The following is a 22,806-nucleotide window of genomic DNA, read 5'->3' on the forward strand; positions in this document are numbered from 1 at the left end:
TCGACGAAGATTGGCATTGGGTACATTACTTATTTCCTGCAATTTAGAGTTGATAAGCACATGTAAATCTAAGCTGCGGAATAAAACAAATGTAAAACTGTCAAGGCTGTCGGAACACATGCAGATTGTTAAGGCTGCATTAGTTTTTTTATTATCAAAATTAACCCCATTTAAGAACCTTCTTAGAGTGTTTAGACGTAGATGATTAGGTGTTCATATCGCATTTAATGCAATACAGCCCTTATAAACACTCTCTATGTGTTTACGCAACACAGATCGATAGGGGTGCATAAGCTATATAAAGTCTTTTTATAATGCACAATATCGTATAAGCATATGTCAATGTCAATTGGGTGCAGATTTATTGGGCTTCATTAGTTCTCAATCGCAATTTTAAAATATAACAAGATTGTACTGATGAAGATGAATATAGTTTATTGAATAAAAAGCATACAATTAGAAGGCGAATGATGTTTATTAAATAAACATCATACTCAATTTCTGATGACGAATACACACTGGGATATACGCTGGATAAAGTCTGCTATTTAGGTCATAATATACTAAATAGTTTCCCTATATAATTCAATGTAAAAGCGACATCTTTAAGCGAAAATAAATGCAACATTTTGCACATAGAGACCCCTTTAACCATACCTTTTCTTAAAGGCCATTCTAAGCGGAGTCGATTTGTGCAATAAAAAAGATATGTCATGTACGAACCAAGAAAGAACTCGTCAAAAGTCAAAATTGACTATTTCAGTGCAATTTTTTTCTATAGTCTTCATGTTTATCATATTTCAGGGATTTAGTAATGAGCACCTATTCACGCCCTACAACTTTCTTTAAAAGATAAAGCCAGAACAATAGTTTTAAGTGTACAACATGCCTTCGAATCAACTATGATATTTTTTTAGCGAGTACATTTTTTTAGAAAGTACAGCCCTACATGATACGGTTATTTAGTATACCTATAGAATCTGTTTTGCATATCTGCACATAACATTAACCTGTAAAATGATAAATTGTGATTTGTCAACTTGTAATCTGTTGAATTGTAAAGTGTACACTTGTTAGATGCTGACTTGTAGCAGATTACTAAAACCGATCGTACATCTTAGAAAATATTCAACATGCTAATGTTGTTTTTTATCAACTTCTTCGTTTTCAGATCTGAAGTTTAAGAAGTTACATGTTTGTATTTAAACATTTAAACTTGTTGAAGTTACAAGTCTACACGTGTGTACTGTGGACATCGATCAAATTAAAATGAAAATATCTCCATATTCATAATTGATTTATTTGCATATCGATTTTGTAGAATCGGAACACACAATATTATACAATTGTACAAAACAGATATTTTAATGTTGTATTTAAGCATTTTAAAAATTCTCTGTTAAACAAATGAGCTGAATATTCAACACGTGCAACATTTCTGGTGAGGAATATTATTGGCGGTCTTTCCCTTCTATACTTTAAAGCTTAATTGTCAGTGGCCTGATGGATAAATGGCAACTCAATATATTTATAAGGTCAATGATCTCACTTGCAGCGACACGCTTGTTGACTCTCTACTGCTCGAATGAACATGGCTTATGATTAAGTAGTGTGTCCTCTTGGTATATGACCACGCATACACATTGAAAGCTGCTATAGCTTGCCCTACACAGTGAGCACGTTAACGGTTTATTATAGACGGTGAAACAGAATAAAGTGGATCAAGCGTTATTTGGCTTGAGTTTTAATGTAAACTTTTGGAGCTAAATATAAGGTAAAACACAACTTAATTTATGATGTAAGAAAGTGTAACAGAATATATCAGGTAACTAACCTCGTTTATTATTTACTATACTGTGTGATATATATTTCTGTGACAAACGTTTTTAAAAGACATGTATTTGTTAAGTCGTTTAGTATTTATATTATTGTGAAGCCACTATAGACGCTCTAATCGATATTACGTTCGATATACCGAACATCGATTGATTCAGCCTTTTCAGCGTATTGATAAACACTTTAAACCAATGATTTATTTCATAGTATATACTTTGTATATATTGTTATAGTGTTAACTTTTTTTTTCTTGCATTGTGCTTTTCGTGTGCATGTATAATCACATTGAATTGATGGTTTATCAAATTCGTGCATTACAAAACCGTCAACTAACCAAAGCACGTCATTTTCACAAACTTACAATGTACTGTATTGCCGTGCGCGTGATACCGTGTCCGTTAAATTGGAAACGCACTGATACTTAAATGTCTAAAATGTCAGACGTGTACGTAAGCTATTTTAACTGCCTAGCATTATCATATTATATTCTCTGCCAGATGCTTTAAATTACATGGATACAATACAATTGAGGTCGTGTGTGCTGTCGCTTAAGGCCTGATTTCGTTAGTGTAATTTCTAAATTAATGGCGAATTATATTGTACATGCGTATTTTTTCTTGATTTGTGAACTCTTCCTGTGATGACATAACGCACCATCAACAAACAATGAAATATGACAACATGCACGAGACTTATGTTTATGTATTAAGCTTGACCTTAGAGCTTGGTAAATTCGTTTAAATAAATTTTATAACAACACTATATACAGCAAGGACTGGTAAATATGTCTCTTCAAATATATAGATAATGACTGCACAGGCTAATCTAAGACGACACTAGCACATGCATATATTTTAGACATGGAAGTCTACACCGCATGTGTGTTTGTCATCGCTATGTTGGCTAACGCAGACCAGGACATGCGGATTGTCGATCTAACGCATGCGCAGAACATTGAGGCCATTTACTGGCCTGGGAATCCCTCTTACAACTTCACTATATTTTCAAGAGGACAAAATGCTGTTGGTGGATTTTGGCAAGTTCTTTGATTAATAAAATAAAACTGTATTTATATATAACAAATAAAACAAAAGGGTTTTTGTTTAAACAATTATAATTTTCGAATATCGTTCTGCTTTAATATAATTACGTACGGTTAGTTTACATAATACATCTTTTTCTACAAGAATGTTTTTTAATAAACATAAAGAATTACAAGTTGCACGATTTGCGCATTTTATTTTATCATATAGACTTGTATATTTTATTTATGAAATGACGAACACCAATGTATTAGGCCAATACGCTTCCTACTAATTTTGTATTTTAAAATTTCCCTTATTACAATCTTTGGAAAATACAGTTGAATAAGCATGTAAAAATACTATAAATAATAACAATTATATATTATTTGCTTTACATATATGTATATATATAGTATTTCAAATATGCATTTTAAGGTACGAATCGAATTCTTTCGCGACTGCGGAACATGGTGGTACACATCTAGACGCACCTGCACATTTCTACGAGAACAGATCCAGGACCCATCAAATCCCCATGGAGAAACTTGTGGGTCGGGGAGTAATCATCAACGTTAAGGTATGTTACTTACCGGCAACGGGAGAACACATACTGAAGGTTGAAACATTTTAAAGTAAAACTGTGCATACAAACGCCAATATTTTTTTATATTCTGACAAACAATGTTCGTGCAAATGTCATCTTCACCATCATACGCGAAACGGCTTTGAATACAATACAAAATATAAAACATAACTTCATATATAAAAACTTTCGATTAATCGTGGTATGGTATTAGAAGATAAATTAAATTAAAGCAAATGTAGTATAAAACAACTGGAGTTCCAACGATAAAAGTCACAGAAGTATAAATATACAAACGTTTGAAGAAACTGAATATTACAGTAAATTACATTTAAAAACGATTCATATAAAAGAGACAAATTGTTGATAGCATATTGTTTTTAAACTCACATCCTTTTTACAGACAAAAGCTTCACGAAATCCCGACTACCGTGTCACCGTTGACGACCTACAAAACTGGGAGGCAAAATACGGCCGCATTCCAAACGGGGCTGTTGTCGTCATGAACTCGGGGTGGCACCAGAAATACCCAAACAAGACCAAAGTCTTTGGGACCGAGTCCACAACCGATCCAGCAAATTTCCATTTTCCGGGATTCCATGAGAAAGCCGCCGATTGGTTGGTTAAACATAGAAATATTCACGTTCTGGGAGTTGACACGCCTTCCATTGATTATGGCCAATCAAAAACATTTCCGGTTCACGTGATTCTAGGGCGTGCGGACATACCAGCGCTAGAAAATGCCGCGAATTTAAATGCCATTCCGGAGTTTGGTTCCATCATTTCAGTAGCTGTAATAAAACTTGAAGACGGAAGCGGGGGCCCAGCTAGAGTGTTTGCCATGTTGCAAGCGTCGCAAACCAACGATTGTTTCATTGCACATCTAAACATTAGACTTTTATTCATTCCGATTGTTATTTTGCATGTTCATCTGAGTAAATTAACCTATGAGACTAAACATCTTCCTGTGTAAGGAATTTTGGAAGTTGAACAATACAAATATACGATATACTTGTCGTTCACGTATGGGACATATTAAAGGTTTTTAAGCATTACTGTTTATGTGAGTTAATTTTGGAAAGCATACATATTGGTTTGTTGATTGAAAACTATCAATCTGTAAGTTATATTGCAATAGCTGCGTTAATTTATCAGCGGTATGTGTCTGTTATATTTAACTGATGAAAGTCATATACCCGTTGTCAACCTATATTATGCGCGTATTGTATGTAAAGTTGTTGTTGTTGTTGTGGTGGTGGTGGTTTTTGAGGAGTGGAGACGGGATGGAGATGGGTGGGCGGTGACTAGAACAACAAGTACAAACAAAAAGCAGTAAGCAAATAACGTTATTGAATAGTTACCTTCCACTACTGACTGTATGCTATATATGTTATGTATGAGTGGGTCTCCGCGGCCAACAAGCAGAAAAACGTGCGGAAAACAGCAATTTTATTTGTGTTATTTTGTAAATTGTATTTGTCCAATAACATATTAAGCAGAAAAACAATGAAAAGTACAAGATTATTGGATTCTCAATAACAAGTATTCACAATCTATTGTTTAATGAAAACAATTAAATTAAGCAATTAATGAACATTTTGTGAAAACCTACACATACATGCTGACACGACATACTTTACTGGCTAAACAGTTGGCAATGCCGATTTAAACCTTCATTTCTTTTATAAATTTGTAAATAACGTTCACTTTCAAGCCATATCATAAAGAAAGTCGTTTTCTATTATTTCGTATTAATATCCACTCTATATTTCGACTTTTCTTGCAGCGACATTTCTTAGCGGGGTGACCTTATTTTATGGCTCAACTTAGATATGGTTAAAAAGTGAGCGGCATTTTCGTTATGAATAAAAGTAATAAAGGGCATAAAGCGGCGAAAATAATTATCTCGGCATGGACGTCGCCATCGTGTTTGTCAAGTGGTCATTTCCTCTGTGCTAAGTGCGACAGAACGGTTTTCACTGTGAGTGATAAAGGAAATTCAATGTACTAACAAAATAAAACATAAACAGCTGAAGAATGCGATGAAACTATGACTGAACGGTAATTGCCATGTACAAATCAACAGCAATTCCACTTTGTCTGAACAATGAACGCTTTTTTCGATTATTGAAACCGTGAAATACCATGTGTTGTAAAATTAAATTTTTGATTTATATTGCGTTTCGATATGTTCATATATATTCATATCTTTTTATTGCAAAAACGAACAATATAGAAATGTATGCGTATTAAAAAAGTTAAATAGACGACGAAATCATTTCCTGTATAAATGTAAAGATGTAAGTGTGTGGCAAACTTGCAACCGTCTCATTTATTTCCGCTAAATCGATGCAATCAAAATACCTTTATAAAGGTTCCATTACAAAGGGGCAGTAACAACTACGTTCATGTTAATAAAACGATACAAGTGTTGCCTCTCTTTGTACTTAGTTGTATGCAAATAATGTTTAAAAACAGGATGCTTTTGTTCTTAACCGCAAATACATGCAATAACACTTTAAGTTAGTACATTCATTTTGGTAATTGCCATTTGTGTACAAACAGCTGATCTATGCCACATAATAACATTTAAAACATCATTCACTGCGTTCGAACATACACAATTATGAACTCTATTAAACGGTATGAACCATCCATCCAAAAGGTCGCAACTTTCCATGAAACTTCTCGAAATGCGTAGTACTTCGTATTACTTGCACAACCTTTTGCACACACCAGGGACACGTTTCAGCCTATTCCAAATCACAACTCAAACAAAATCTGCACCATGAATAATTCAGAAAAATTATAATCACAAAACGCAGGGATTTCACTGGCTAAGCTCTTTCTTCCTTCGCTCCTAGCTACTCGCCTGCACAGGTGCCGAGTCCGAGCGGTCATAAAAGGGTTTCAAATTAACTTCCTTTCAAATTAATTTTCGGGTAAATCTGATTACCCTCGTCCATTGCTGGGGCGCTTGGGGTCGTCGCCTTGAGATAAACGGCTCCCGTCGCACTCGGCGTTTACACTCCCCCTCCTTCTCCTTCACTCCTTCTCCTTCACTCGTTGTAACGTCACGTCCGTCCCCGTCTCGTGGTTCTTTCAGCGGAGGTGTAAGGCTATCCTTTTTCTAATGGCTTATAGTCCATTGAACGCATGATCTCAGATGCAGGCGACCTTTTCGCCTCACATCCACAGCACGTTGTAGAAGCGTGTTGCCGGATTGGATTTGGTTGCTGGCTCTGCGTCATATGACTCGACCACATCTGGAGAAAACTTAATGAAAATTATTGTGCACGAATATAGGGGCCCGTCTTATCAAACATAGTACGACATTCTCACCTTACGATGCGATTTTCGAAGCGCCATATAAACGTAACCGTCGCATTTGTAATTACTTTTGTTGAACATTTCCATTCATTTTCAAAGAAGCTGTCAAATATCCATTATATTTGAAACATACCATTAATGATCACTTTTATTTTTAAATTACAAAATGCAATCGTTAGTTAACAATGTCGTACGATCTTTGATAAGACGGACCCTAGGTTTGTTAGGAATAAATATTGCATAACAGTATGAGTAGCTATTTTAATCATTGCATTATCGAGAGCATTAATACACGTTAAAATACATCTTTATACGTTCACATTCAGTTATTATTAAGAGCACGTAAACAATGTTAATAACGGTGTACAGGGTGCAGAATCATGTGACTTTATAAGGTGCACAAATGAATGTTTATGTATGTAAACAAACCAGCGAGTGGTGCTTGTTTTCAAATAACTTTTTAAAACAATTTTCCTGAAGAATTTCATCTAGTGCATAAAAGACAGATTTTATGCGGCTTATGACAATCTGAAATACATCAGAATTACTTTATTTAATAAGCCTGTGTTCTTGGGCAAAAATTCAAAGTACATGTATACACAATGCATATACATGGTTATGCTGCACGCACCGTGAAATTTTGGCATAGATTTCAGACGTATTTTTTTTTTCTTAAATCTTAAGATTTCGGCACAAACTGCAAGAAAAAATGTTTTTATGCAAAAAATATAGCTCAACATTCAAACATCAGTGTACAACATTAACTCCGAACGTCGAACTGAATCTCGAGCTGGAATGCCGTGCCAGCTCGACATTCAAAAATAAGTGTACAACATTAACTCCGAATGTCGAACTGAATGTCGAGCTGGAATGCCGTGCCAAATCGACATTCAAATATAGGTGTACAACGTTATATCCGAATGTCAAACCGAATGTCGAGCTGGAATGCCCTGCCAGCTCAACATTCAAAAATGAGCGTACAACATTATCTCTGTATGTCGAACCGAATGTCGAGCTGGAATGCCGTGCCAGCTCAACATTCAAAACTAAGAACAAAACATTATCTCCGAATGTCGAACTGAATGTCAAGCTGGAATGCCGTGCCAGCTCGACATTCAAAAATAAGTGTTCAACATTATTGCCGAATGTCGAACTGAATGTCGAGCTGGAATGCCATGCGAGCTCAACATTAAAAAATGAGCGTACAACATTATCTCCGAACGTCGAGCTGGAATGCCGTGCAAGCTCAACATTAAAAAATTAGTGTGAAACATTATCTCCAAATGTCGAGCCGAATGTCGAGCTGGTATGCTGTGCCAGCTCGACATTCAAAAATAATTGTAAAACATTATCTCCGAATGTCGAACTGAATCTCGAGCTGGAATGCCATGCCAGCTCGACATTCAAAAATAAGTGTACAAAATTATCTCCGAATGTCGAACCGAGTGTAGAGCTGGAATGCCGTACCAGCACAGCATTAAAAAATATTTGTACAACACTATATCCTAGTATCCAACTGAATGTCGAGCTGGAGTGCCGTGCCAGCACAACATTAAAAGATAAGAGTACAACAATAACTCTGAATGTCGAACTGAATGTCGAGCTGGAATGGCGTGCCAGCTCAACATTCGAAAATAAGCGTACAACACCATATCCAAATGTCGAACTAAATGTAGAGCTGGAATGCCGTGCCAGCACAACATTCGGTTTGAATGTCGAGCTGAATGTCGAGCTGGAATCCCGAACCGGCACAACATTTGGTAATTTGCATGCTGTGCTAATTTCGAACGTCGAACGGCGAGCCAACTTCACGCACGTAAAACAAACACTTTCTCGTAGACTTAACAGCGTACCTTTTTACTGAACACCTCATCCTTCTTGGACCACTGAATGATCTTCAGAATAAGTACGTCTAGCTTCGCCGCGCGCATCAGCCGCCGTTTGGCTTCCTTCCGCCGCCGGCAGACAACAACAGAGACCGATGACAGAGGAAGCGGACGTGAAGGCAGATGGTTTTCGAGGTGATGTGGGCGAAACTATCACAGTCGGGGACGTCTTAACGAACAATTATAACATTTTTAATAAAGAAAAAAAAACATGTATGAAAAAGAAGTATAACTTAATCAATAGTTTGCTATTTTAATTTTTATACTGCTGCAAAGATTCAGCCACGTCGATTTTTAGCACGTGTTCTTATTAGAAAACCTAACATGATACTGAGTTGCAGATTGTAAGAGTAATACAATTACCATTACTAAACTAGAAAAAAAGCAATTCAATTCATTACTATATTATATTATATTATGCACGCAATTCAAATCGCTGTTTATTGATCGATTAACGAACTTTCTTCAGCAACGTTAACTGGTACAATTGCTTTGTCAAAAGTCTTAGCAATATTTTTGGGGGTCCATTACCACCCAAACGAAAACAGCGATCGTGAAAACAAATCACATGCTCGAGAATTTCTCATTATAGAGGCTCTTAGAAAATTGTCCCGCAAAGATAATTCAATTGTTTCATGTCAGGAGTGATAATGCGAACGGAAGTAATTGTATACAGCAGGTGACATGCGTACTCGATTGACTAATTCTCGAAATTGGCGCCAGCTGATCCTATCAGCCAAGCGGGTCACATGGGAAAAAATAGATTATATTCTGGCGACACTCCACTAAATTACCGTAATATAGACGATTGCCAGTGTTACGGTTAATGGCTTTTGGATCGCTCATTTTCCATGTTGCTGGGAAATTTCTTACGCTTAAGATCGAAACTGAAATGTGTTGCACTTATGGTCGTACCCTCTACGAAACCAAAACTTGTATCAGACAGTCCATAAATTATTAACATTTATAATGTTTAGTACACATATAACCACAGTTATAGGGCCAGTAAAACATCCAGAATGCTATCAATAAGATAAAAAGAACATAGTCATATATTTTTCAAATTTCAAATAGAAAGCGACATGTATCCTTTATCTAAATGGAAGTCAGTTCCCCGTTGACGCGCTTATTACGCCGCCGATATTCGAAACATAATGGATGTAACATGTCACAAGTTTTGCATTAAACTAAAAATATATATATATTACAGAAACTTAACACTAGTATATAAACCACGATTATATTCCCATATGAATGCGACCCTCACATTATCATCTTACCGTGAACAGGCGGACCGCACGTGTTGCTTTTGAACACTGTGCATTTGCCTTCCTTCTCACAACTGACAGCATGAATGAAACAAAGTATGTGGTTAGCAGTAAACATATTAATGTACCAAAGTGAACAGACAAATATATCAATAAGAATTCTACTGTGTACTATGTTCTTGACATGTTTTCCTTACAACACCTTCGCGGTATCTGTAGTTTTGTACTTAATGCTCAGTATGATTTATGTTATTTCGTATGCTTCTATGCGTATTACCACAAGCCTTGATTCTTTGTAATGATCCGAAGTACTTTTAATCGAGATCGTTCAAAAGATAAACAATACTTTTAACCTTTTTAAGTGTTACTTTGATTGCTTAAAAACTATGCATTGAAAAGATGATGAAAACCTTGCCGGTGGACACAAGACAAGGAATAATGATTGTCACACTAGATTTTCTTTCTGCAACTTACCCGTAAAACGTCCGTCTTCTCAAAATACCAATAAGGAGTTGAACTAAAGAATTGAAACATGTAAAATCATAGTTTCTGTATCGTTACACAGTTAAATTTTTTAAATAGACTGAAATGCGTGTACAGTTTAAGTAATTTTGAAAGGCGGTCGAAGTTGTGAAAAGCAACAATTGAAAGCAGACGGAAAACAAAAACATGCTACCTAAAATAAAAATTCAATTACTTAAATCATAAAAAATCAATGCAATATTGAAAAAGGTCTGATCGGTGAGAAAACAAAACTGTTAAAAATATTAAAGGTACACGCACATGTATTTTAGACGAATGAAACCTTGGGGAAAACCTCACCCCATGTTAGTTATGATATTGCAGCGTTATATGTTCAGTACACTTCGTTTTGTTCACTTGATTAAAAGAAGTATTTATTAACAGACCATGCCGACTTGCTACGCCTTTAATATCAAGCACTCAATTTGCGATTAAATTAGGTTTTAAACTTGTAAGAAATTGGGAAACATAGGTTACCAAATTATATAGTTTTATTTAACCGATAATGCAGTTTAGACTTTTTTAATGATTTCTTTTTTACAATATTGACATCTGCTTTGCATTAAAACAAGGAAATATTGAGAATTAAGTGCGCATTAACATCGTTGCACGATGTGTTATCGAGTGTTTTTGCAATAAGATGTCATTGATCATATCTAGAATAAAACAGGGTTTTACAGGCCCGAGTTGAAGCCAAGCTAATGCAATTAATTTACATCAAAATACGAATAAAACCTAGAGATAATATTGCATCTACTTTATCATCATGTATTGCATGAATCAATATAAGTATTTCCGAATACAACTTTCAAATTCAATATATTTTTAGAACAGATTTTGTCCACGGTTGCCTCTTTCGACCTATCATAAACTCCCTGACCGAACCCTTCCCACGCTCCGTGTATGGTACGCATGCGCGCTGATCGTCGTTTTCAAAATTGTAGCCTAGGTTGCGCTCGCACTTTAAGAGTTCTTTGTATTGCCACCTAGTTGTTTGAAGATCATTTTGAATTAGGCGCACGTCCAACTACTCGTCATCGCATGAAAATAAAAGGAAAATGTTCAACGAATGTTTGTGTTTTTCGAACACAATACGGAGGCAACATACCCAAGCTTACGGGGAAAAAAACAGTCGATACAATAGCGTAGAGGAGTTGTCGAACATTTTTTTTTTTTTTTTTTTTTTTTTTTTTTTTATTCAATATCATACATATAATGTAAACATGTATATGATCATACAACACAGTGATTGTATAAAGCAATAAAGTTCACACATGTTATACAAGATATGCTAATATATATAAATATTTTTTTTAGAGAGAAAAGAAAAGAACAACAGAGGAATAGTTATGAAAAATGATGAGTTGTATAAAGTCGGAAGAAAGCATACTGTATTTGTGTGTTTAGTTGTATATTCACAATGATCTTGTCAGATTGAAAAAAAAAATATAAACAAAAACTATTTTAGAAAGATAAAAAAAAAACTATTTTAGGAAGATAAACTAACATTAGAGTGAAATGTATATAAGTGGACAAAACATTATGAGAATTTAATCCGATTCCATTTTTGTTCAAAGATTTGTAATGTGTCATTACTAAGGGCTATTTCTTTCTCAATCTGGATTTTTAGTTTAAGACTATGGACAAAACAATTAAAATTTGGTACTTGTTTTTTGTACTTCATGTTTAAGATAAAATATTTCATCAATATAACCATACAATTCACAATATTATTACCGTCTATTGATTTCAATGAGTTAATTCCGAAACTTACATTTAAGAAAGATAGTTTAACGTTTAGTTGCTGTTGTTCAAGAAAAGATGTTAATTGATTCCAAATAGGCTGGATGTGTTTGCACTCCCAAAAAAGATGTTCTATAGTTTCAATGTTTTCACTGCAGAAGTCACACAGATTTGAGTTAGATAATTTGCATTTAAAGAGATATTTATTTGTAGCTATAATTCTATGGATGTATTTATATTGAAAATTTCTCAGTGTGCTTTCAATAGTTGCTTTATATGGCATGGTAAATATGTGTTTCCAATTAAGTTCATTTTCTCCAAAAAGGACTTGCCATTTATTTTGGATTTTGGAGTTTTCCGTAGGGTTTTTAATTTGTAGTTTTTAAAATATTTTATTTGTTTTGTTTTTTCTTCCAAGTATGTTTTCTACAAATGTTGTTTGAGTACATGGTGTATTATTTGTATTGATTTCAGATTTAATATGTATGGGTATGCTTTTGATTAGTGTGTAGTACTTTAGAAAATTGTTTGAAGGTATTCCGTATAAGTAGCATATATTATCAAAAGAGTAGAAATCCTTAATTCTATAGTCATATAATTGGTCGATATATTTAATGCTTCGTTCAAACCAATCTTTATAGAAAAACGTCTTATTGTTTGAAGTTATGTCTTTATTGTTCCATAAAATTGTTTTACTGCTGGTTTGGGTTTCTAAGTTATGAGTGACCTCACTCCACGCTGATAGAACATCAGACAGAAATATGTTTTCGTTTGCAATTTCATGTAAGATAGTATTGCTGATGTTACATTCAAAGAGTAAGGAGTCACCATATTTTTTTAGGATATTCTGGTAGAATAATTTCCATTTACTCGTATTGGTATTATCTAGGTATGTTTTAACCCAGTTGCATTTGATTGCATTCAAGAATGAGTCAATGTTCGTTAATTGGATACCTCCATTTTCTACAGATTGAATTAACTGAGTTCTTTTTATTTTATCAGGCTTACCATCCCATATGAAGTTAAATATTGCTGATTTTATATCGTTAATAACATCATTTGGTGGATTTGGGAGAACTGTTAATACATATATTAATTTAGGAAGTGCAAACGTTTTCAATACTGTGTTTTTTCCGATTAGTGTAAGTTTACGATGATGCCATGATTTTAAGCAGTTTTTAAATTTCTGTAATTTAGGTAGTATGTTTTTAAGAACTGTATCCTTTTCATTATTTGTGAAAGTAATTCCTAACGTTGTGGCTTCATCGGAAGTCCAATTAAATTTCATTTCTTTTTTATATAGAACATTACTTTGTTTTAATTTACCTACTCGTAGCAAAGTACATTTACTTTTGTTTAGTTTTAGACCCGATGTCATTCCGTAAAGGGTTAGCGACTCTATTAGGTTATGGAAAGAATCGTAATTGTCGTTTAAAAAGTAAGTTGCATCGTCAGCAAATAGGGATTGTTTGATTTCTTCGTCAGGTTCTAGTGATATGCCTTTTATGTGTTTATTTGATTGTATGTGATGTGATAGATACTCGATGCAAATAATAAATAGCGATGATGAGAGTGGACATCCTTGTCGAACCCCCCGTTCGATGTTAAAACTGTTTGAAAAGAAGCCATTGTTAATGATTATACTATTAATATCGGTATAGAAAAGTTTGACCCATTGAATGAGACTTTCACCAAAGTTCATATTTTCTAAGCAGGAGAACATAAATGAATGATCAAGCGAATCGAATGCCTTTTCAAAGTCTGCAAAGAATATTAGACCAGGACTATTTGAATTGTTGAAATAGTTTATGCATTCTTGGATAAGACGAACGTTTTCACCAATGTAACGTCCTTTTATGAAACCAGATTGAGATTTTGAAATAATTGATGGTAATATTTTTTTTATTCTGTTTGCTATACTTTTAGTTGCAATTTTATAATCATTGTTTAGTAAACTAATTGGGCGCCAGTTTGATAAGGATTCTAAGTTTTTTCCAGGTTTTGGAATAAGTGATATAATACCTTGTTTTTGTAGCGTAGTTAAGTTTTCATTGTTAAATGAATAGTTAAGTGAATTAATTAGATGTGTTTTTATATCATTCCAGAATATTTTATAAAATTCGATTGTGATGCCATCAGATCCTGGGCTTTTGTTATTTTGCATTTCTTTTAGGGCTAATCCACATTCATATTCATTAAGCAATCCGTCGCACAGTTGTTTTTCCTCCTGGTTTAAAGCGTGATGTGTATTTTTAAAAAGGGTGTTATTTTCAACATTTTTTCGTTTATAGAGGGTTTCGAAAAATAAACGTTGTTCTTCTAGTATTTGAGTTCTGTTTGTTATATCTTTGCCATTGACTACTAATTTGTGTACAGTTTTTTGTTCACTTCTACGTTTTTCAATGTTTGCGAAATATTTTGTGTTTTTTTCATTGTGTTCAACATGCTGAGCACGCGCTCTTAGTATTATTCCATTGAGATGTGTATGATAGATTCCATCTAATATTTGTTTTTTTAATGTTATTTCATTTTCAATGTCGGTGGTATCATTTGTGTTTGTTTGGTGCAATTGTTTTTCAAGTGTTTCAATGGTTTTGATGGTTTCAGTTTCAATTTTGTGTGTTTCTTTTTGTTTAAATGATGTGTATCTAATTGTTGTGTTGCGTATATTTCCTTTAATTACTTCCCATAAGGTGTTTGGGTTTGCATCTTTATTATTTTGAACTGTATTTAATATTTCCTGTTTTATTTGTGTTTGATATTGTGTATCTAATAAGATGCTGTTGTTAATTTTAAAGTATCCTGGGCCTCTTTCAGGTTGTATATTGTGCAGTTTAAGTTCAACTAGAGAGTGGTCAGTCATGAATCCTGGTTTTATGTTACATGTGTCAATAATGTTGCAAAGAGATTCAGATATTAAAAAATAGTCTAATCTACAAAATATTGTTGGTTTTGTGTTTGAGTGCCAGGTGAATTTGCTTTCGTTTGGATATATTGTACGCCAGATGTCTATCATATTGTAGTTTTCAATTACGTTATTTAAAATGTTTCTAGTTTTAGGATGAGTATAAAGGTTTCCATTCTTTTTGTCTAATAATGGGTTAAGAACAGTATTAAAATCACCACCGATTATAATGTTTTTATCTTGGTTATTAATTATAAAGGATTGTAATGTTTCATAGAATGTGGAATCATCTATGTTAGGGCCGTAAACATTAATTAATGTTAATTCTGTTTCGTGTATTTTGATATCTATACTTGCTTGTCTGCCAATTATTATTTCGTAAATGTTATTGACTGTGATCCCTATATTATTTTTTATCAGAAAGGCAATGCCTTGTTTATTTGTATGTTGTCCACTAAGATAGATGTCTCCGTCCCATTCATCTTTTAAGGTTTGTGCTAAAGTATGTGTCAAGTGACTTTCTTGTAGTAGGCATATACTATATTTTTTTTCGTCTAACCATTTGAAGATTTTAATGCGTTTGTCTTTATTGTTTAGCCCTTTTACGTTCAGAGTGCATAATTTAATCATTTAAAGAGAGGGAGGGTGTGTAAATATTATTATGTGGGTTTGTCCAGTAAGTTTCTATTTTAAAGATGTCCGTCCATACATACAAAATTAGAAAACAAAAATTAAAGATCCAAAAATATGAAGATTCTATAGACGTGAAGAAGTGAAAAGAAATAATGACAGAAGGAAGAAAAATGAGCTGTAAAATATGAATCCCAAAACAGGTATCTTGGAGCAATATATATAATACAATATTCATAACTTTCAGCTTCTGCATGTTTAGACACAAACAATTCAGCATCTTAAACACAAACATACAGTATAAGAACAAAATAACAAAAAGTACAAAAGGAGGCTTAAGGTATAATGAATGATTGTGGTTGCAATCAAACATAGGGGCTTATTTACATTAAAATACATGATTTACAACATATGAAAATATATTATATGTAATTTTATGGGTAATGTATTATGTATGGTGAAACATAAACATGTGACAAACAAACTACTGTCTTCATAATTCACACAAATAAAACCCGAATGCAACAATGTATGATGGTTCATTTTATTTCTACTTTTTATATGTTTATAATTTAAATAATTATTAATTAAGCAATAAATTTGGATAATTTGGAAAAATCTACACTTAAATATACTTATTACAAATACATTTGAGCTAAACATATATTTATGGAAAGAAAAAACATCACCAGATATATTAAATTAAGGATTTTCATCAACACTCGTGTATTGCAGATATCAATTATATTCATTGAAAACATTTGGTAAGAAAGAAAAAACACATCCCTAAAATGAAAAAATTTTCATTGACATTCATATTTCTAATAATTAGAACATTTCGCAATAATTTTTTATATGGAAAGCTCACTTAATCCATACTTACTTATTTCACAAAAACTGCATTTACACATACTTTTTACACATGTACACGTGTTAATCATATAATTAATGAAAGGATACATATCTCAGATAATAAGAGTTTTCATCAACGTTCACTTGTTGCAGATATCAATTACATTCATTTATAGACATGACAATATTTAAAACATGTATCAAAACTTATTTATGTTCTAAAATATGTGTCCTTTACAGACTCTTATTTCAAACATTAATAAAGAAAATGAACAAGTCCGGTTGAATAATTAACCATTGTGATAAACTGCGTATGTTGTAAAGAACAATTACATTCATATCTATCTTTACATCTGAGATATAGTATACAAGAAAAGGCTAGTTTACAATAGTTGTAGTTCTTACCACTCACAGTAGAATTATAAGCATAGAGTAGTTTTAAAGGAGCCAATATAAGAACATGTAGTTTTATCTTGTCAGGCTTACATGTATAAAGGAAAATAATCAATGTGATCAGATAAACCGTTAAAATATAATTATAAGGATGTTTAATTTTCAATAATTTTCATATCTATCTTTACATCTGAGATATAGTATACAAGAAAAGGCTAGTTTACAATAGTTGTAGTTCTTACCACTCACAGTAGAATTATAAGCATAGAGTAGTTTTAAAGGAGCCAATATAAGAACATGTAGTTTTATCTTGTCAGGCTTACATGTATAAAGGAAAATAATCAATGTGATCAGATAAACCGTTAAAATATAATTATAAGGATGTTTAATTTTCAATAATTTTCATATCTATCTTTACATCTGAGATATAGTATACAAGAAAAGGCTAGTTTACAATAGTTGTAGTTCTTACCACTCACAGTAGAATTATAAGCATAGAGTAGTTTTAAAGGAGCCAATATAAGAACATGTAGTTTTATCTTGTCAGGCTTACATGTATAAAGGAAAATAATCAATGTGATCAGATAAACCGTTAAAATATAATTATAAGGATGTTTAATTTTCAATAATTTAAGAGCATCAGTAGAAATTGCAATTTACAATATTTTTTTCTTTAAAGAGCAATACATTGTTCGTAATAGACCCATACGGATAGGTATAGGGATAACAATCATAAAATGTGCAACACAATCCTCGAACATGTCGAACATGCTATCAACAAATCGTTTCAAATATATTCTACTATTGTTTTTCTTTTAAACCAAAACCTACATTTCCGATATGTCTTTCATCAACATGATTGTTTAAGCATCATTGTACATACAATCTCATTCAACAAACATTCCCTCAAAATAAAGGAGATGCTCCGGTATGCATCGGTTCTTCGTCTACGACAATCGTGATAATTAAATACCAATGCGAAAAGCGACGAGGTAGAATTTATTCGGATTAGAAGGGACAATATCGATTGTATTTTTCCTTTAACTATATCAGCCAAGGTCGACCTCCGTTTGCGATAAATGGATCGACTACAAGCCCAGTTAATGTCGGATCATTTATTCAGTGCCAACTATCGTAGAAGTAAAAAAAAGATTTCTACTAATTGAAATGCAAATAAATTGTGTTTTTTTTCACTTGTAAATTTATTGCGTTAATTTGATATTGCGAAAACGAGGCTATGATTAGAACTCATGAATTGAATTGAGCATTGTTCTGAGAAAACGGGGCTTAAAGTATGTGCGTAAAGTGTCGCCAATTATAAGCCTTTGCAGTCCGCCCGAACAGTCCGCTGTTATGGCATTGCCCGCCCGAACATTCCGCTGTTATGGCATTGCCCGCCCGAACAGTCCGCTGTTATGGCATTGCCCGCCCGAACAGTCCGCTGTTATGGCATTGCCCACCCGAACAGTCCGCTGTTATGGCATTGCCCGCCCGAACAGTTCGCTGTTATGGCATTGCCCGCCCGAACAGTCGCTGTTATGGCATTGCCCGCCCGAACAGTCCGCTCTTATGGCATTGCCCGCCCGAACAGTCCGCTGTTATGGCATTGCCCACCCGAACAGTCCGCTGTTATGGCATTGCCCGCCCGAACAGTCCGCTGTAATGGCATTGCCCGCCCGAACAGTCGCTGTTATGGCATTGCCCGCCCGAACAGTCCGCTGTTATGGCATTGCCCGCCCGAAAAGTCCGCTGTTATGGCATTGCCCGCCCGAACAGTCCGCTGTTATGGCATTGCCCGCCCGAACAGTCCGCTGTTATGGCATTGCCCGCCCGAACAGTCCGCTGTTATGGCATTGCCCGCCCGATCAGTCCGCTGTTATGGCATTGCCCGCCCGAACAGTCCGCTGTTATGGCATAGCCCGCCCTAACAGTCCGCTGTTATGGCATTGCCCGCCCGAACAGTCCGCTGTTATGGCATTGCCCGCCCGAACAGTCCGCTGTTATGGCATTGCCCGCCCGAACAGTCCGCTGTTATGGCATTGCCCGCCCGAACAGTCCGCTGTTATGGCATTGCCCGCCCGAACAGTCCGCTGTTATGACATTGCCCGCCCGAACAGTCCGCTGTTATGGCATTGCCCGCCCGAACAGTCCGCTGTATAGCATTGCCCGCCCGAACAGTCCGCTGTGATGGCATTGCTCGTTTAAAGAAAATTTCTTGTACACGAAAATCCAATCTTGGCGGAAAGTGTGGTTCCTGATTAGACTGTACATTCTTTACGCACATGCATTAAGCCATGTTTTCCTATTTCGAGACACATCTGGTGTTAATATGTCAACGGTAAAAATTTACTAGAGAGCCCGGAAAACAGAAACACAGTACTTCTCTGGGTATTCTTTGGGATTTTCCGATGCTTTTCATTTATCTTAATATTCCATTTAAAAAAACGAATAAAGCTAGAATTATTCGTTGCCACACAAAAAAGTATATGCTATCACTAATATCTAGATTAATGTAAATTCTGTAATCAAATAAAAGTGCAAAAGTTTTGAAAATGCGTGTATTTTCATTCGTTAAATGAAAAAGAATGAGTCTTAAATTGAACTAATTATTTTTCGTAGTCGTGGGTTAGGAAGAAAACTATTTGGATCCAGAGGTTTGAAATCTTTAAGACATTTATTTTTTCCATATTAAAGTTTACCACACCAATATCGCGTATAATTCCATCTACAATCCAAGTCCTGTGTGGCCATGTGTGAACAGATGTAACGTTACATGGTCTAGCGAGGCAAAAGCTTTGATTTAATTGTGACACCAAAATCAATCAATAACGTGTGATCAATTGAGCAAGAAACAATCGGAATTTGCAGTCTTATAAACACAAAATCACATTATTACTTTTGCCAAACATTACCTTCCTTTACCCTTATATAAGATTGGTAAAACTGAATCCTGAGTAGGATAAAAGTAAGGAAACTTTTGAATAAGGAGTGACCGGGAGGTCAAGGGGTTTGATCCCTACTGTGGGAGCGTTCTATAGATCTCCTCCAAAGACACCAAGTACTGGTTTAGGGCCAAATACGCGAGAGCGTTTCAATAAGCCTATGCTTTCGATGCAATCGAGTTAAAATAAATATGTTAAAACTAATAATAAGTCATCAAGTATATATGGCAATTCAAGCAGATCGAAATGAATTTAGCATCATCAAATTTTAACACTAAATCTGCAAACCGAGATTTGACCGTATGAGCTTCGTTCTGTGAAATCATGGCTTAATGCATGTGCGTTAAGTGTCGTCTCAGATGATCCTGTACCGTCCACGCAGGCTAATCAGCGACGACATTTCGACATAATCGGTTAAAACAGACTTCCTTTAAACGAACAAGTTTGTTGCAGACTAGCACCATTGTTCAAAATAGCAGAATGATGATTTAACAATTACGGTGTTGCGGGACTCGGAAGGTCGACCACCCATATATTTCAATTGTTGTTTCACATCTTATGCTTATCAATTCTTTGTAGTTTCGAAATTCCGAATATGGTCATGGCATTTCCGGAACTCCAAATTTGGTAAAGGGTATATTTAAAAGTGGTTGCTGGGGCTAATACTAGAATTCGTTTGGTCAAAATGATGTAATTTGCATGGTTTTATTTAGAATCGATTTACGTCCGATTGAACCGACGCCCGCAGAACACGTCAAGACTCTGAAACAAGTGGGTCGTGTTTCTCATAAACGAAATATAGTTTTTTGGGGATTGAGAAGGCATTGTTCAGTATGTTATATTGTTATTCTATGGTTATTGATTTGCATTAATGTTTTTGCATTTTTTCTACACGTGTAAATTAATTGATACATTTTGGTTTGATTGACTATTTAAGTCTGATTAATGAACTCTGTAATAAGGGTAAAAGAAAACCACACAGTCATTTTTGAATATAAAATAGTTTCATTTCAATTATGTGCGATTGTATCAGTTGAGACCATTGTTGTGTAATTTTCATCTTATTACATGTTATTATTACGCACATGTTTTTAAGATTCTGCATGAAATATTGTCATTTGCTTATTATACTTTTCATTCTTATTGTTAATTACAGATAATCGTCACAAACTTCACAAACGTCATAAACGTCACAAAGATTGTTCGTAGGATGATATATGTCAGAATCGTCAATTAGAACGCATTTGTAATCGCCATATTCGTCATCGTCTTCGCATTTGTCATCGTTGCCATTACCGTCGTAGACGTCATTGTCGACGTAGTACTTGTTCACGTCGGCGTCGTCGGCGGCACTGTTTATGTAGACGAAATAAAGGTGTAAACGTGACGCGTGTATTGCAGTGACATGCCCCCAAAACTTTATATTGTCGGACCTAGACCTAGTCGGGTCCGACTAGCTTGCCACAAATTCAATAAAAACGGCACGTGTCGTCCCTGATTAGCCTCTGTGGACTACAAATACTAATATGGGATGGCACTTTACGAATATGGATTGAGATCAGCCTTCCAAGATCAAGATTAATATGAATGCACACTTGACAAACGCACATACCTTAGTCTACATGTGTCCCCCATTCTGTTCTAATTTGGCTTAATGGTAAGATCGCAGCATTGCCTGCAGTAATGTCCCGGCTCCGTTTTGTGCTCACACACTTCTATTTCGTGATCTGCGAGATAAACGACAAGTTGTGTGGTGACTTAAATCCACGGGAGTAAGGGAGTTAACATAATGAAATATATGAACTGATTTTACAATATAGCCGGCATGAGTTCTAACTACGCTTTATGCCATAAACTTATAAATGTGCGATGATAAACGGACGTTATGTATATTTATAATTAGGAACTTACTTTACAGGATTGGTATCTATGCATTGTACCCAGAACCACAGACATAGCCGAATGCAAGTATTACGATTTTGCTGATCAATAACAATAGCAAGCTTGAGATATAGATGCTGATTATGATAAGTAAGTAAAAGAAAACACTGCCGATGGTGCTATTGCTGACAATGATTATGATGCTCATTGTGTTGGTACTGTTGCTGATGATAATTCTTGATATTGCTGACGTATATGATGATGATGCTATCGTTCATGATGATAATGCTGACGTTCATGATGATGATGCTGATGTTCATGATGATAATGCTGGCGTTCATGATGATAATGCTGACGTTCATGATGATAATGCTGACGTTCATGATGATAATGCTGGCGACAGGCTGATGATTCCGATGACTGAACTAGTGAATGTAGAGATTATAGCAGTGTCTGTGAAAATACAAGTTTGATGAGTGAAACGCGCGGTCATCAAATTACATTTTAGCTTCGCTCAATGAAAACCGACCTAAATGCGTGTGTGCCTCGTCCATGCGGGCTAATAGGGAACAATACTCTCTAGTTTTATGACTTTTTTGTTGAAAGAGGTATCATCTTTATGAAAATCAAGGCTACGCAGAATGTGTCGGTGTCGCCTTGATTAACCTGTTTACAGTGCACTGGTTAATATGGGACGAGTGTTTACTCACTTGCATTACGCCCGGTTTTACCATTGCGCGACTCATTGCTATCGACAAATCTTGACGCGAAATCTCGATGTATAATCAGCCCTATTGAAACTCTTAACTCATAACCCTAGCCACCAAGATATCTTATCAACGCACATCATTACTAAGTCCGCAAAGAAAGAAAAGAGGAACCGTTTTTATGATCAACACCGAAGACATCAATTAGTTTCGAAAATAATTATGATTTCCATCAATTAATCAGCGTCAAAGAGTCGCGAGAATAAACTGCGTCTCGGCCTTAGAATGGCCTCCGCTAATTGG

At 34.9% G+C, this 22,806-nt stretch overlaps 1 protein-coding gene across 2 annotated transcripts; it reads left to right on the forward strand.

Moving 5' to 3' along the window:
* The first annotated feature begins 1,629 nt into the window (after positions 1 to 1,629).
* LOC127882012 (isatin hydrolase-like) lies at positions 1,630 to 4,496 on the forward strand. Of its 2 annotated transcripts, none has more exons than XM_052430392.1 (4): positions 1,630 to 1,825; positions 2,695 to 2,872; positions 3,297 to 3,438; positions 3,848 to 4,496. In XM_052430392.1, exons 2-4 carry the CDS (start codon positions 2,697 to 2,699, stop codon positions 4,415 to 4,417), a joined length of 888 nt encoding a protein of 295 aa, XP_052286352.1. In that variant the 5' UTR covers positions 1,630 to 1,825; positions 2,695 to 2,696; the 3' UTR covers positions 4,418 to 4,496. The 2 variants fall into 2 exon arrangements, with proteins under 2 accessions (XP_052286352.1, XP_052286351.1); XM_052430391.1 differs by having other exon boundaries at positions 1,631 to 1,774.
* Positions 4,497 to 22,806: the final 18,310 nt, after the last annotated feature.

The sequence above is a fragment of the Dreissena polymorpha genome, chromosome 5, assembly GCF_020536995.1.
Source record: "Dreissena polymorpha isolate Duluth1 chromosome 5, UMN_Dpol_1.0, whole genome shotgun sequence".
In the NCBI taxonomy this organism is placed as follows: Eukaryota; Metazoa; Mollusca; class Bivalvia; order Myida; family Dreissenidae; genus Dreissena; species Dreissena polymorpha.

Bases quoted from the DNA above. Each gene is read 5' to 3' on its own strand.
- LOC127882012 (XM_052430392.1), top strand. From the start codon at position 2,697: ATGGAAGTCTACACCGCATGTGTGTTTGTCATCGCTATGTTGGCTAAC. The intron at 2,873-3,296 runs GCAAGTTCTTTG...ATGCATTTTAAG, and splicing joins AATGCTGTTGGTGGATTTTG to GTACGAATCGAATTCTTTCG. The intron at 3,439-3,847 runs GTATGTTACTTA...TCCTTTTTACAG, and splicing joins GAGTAATCATCAACGTTAAG to ACAAAAGCTTCACGAAATCC.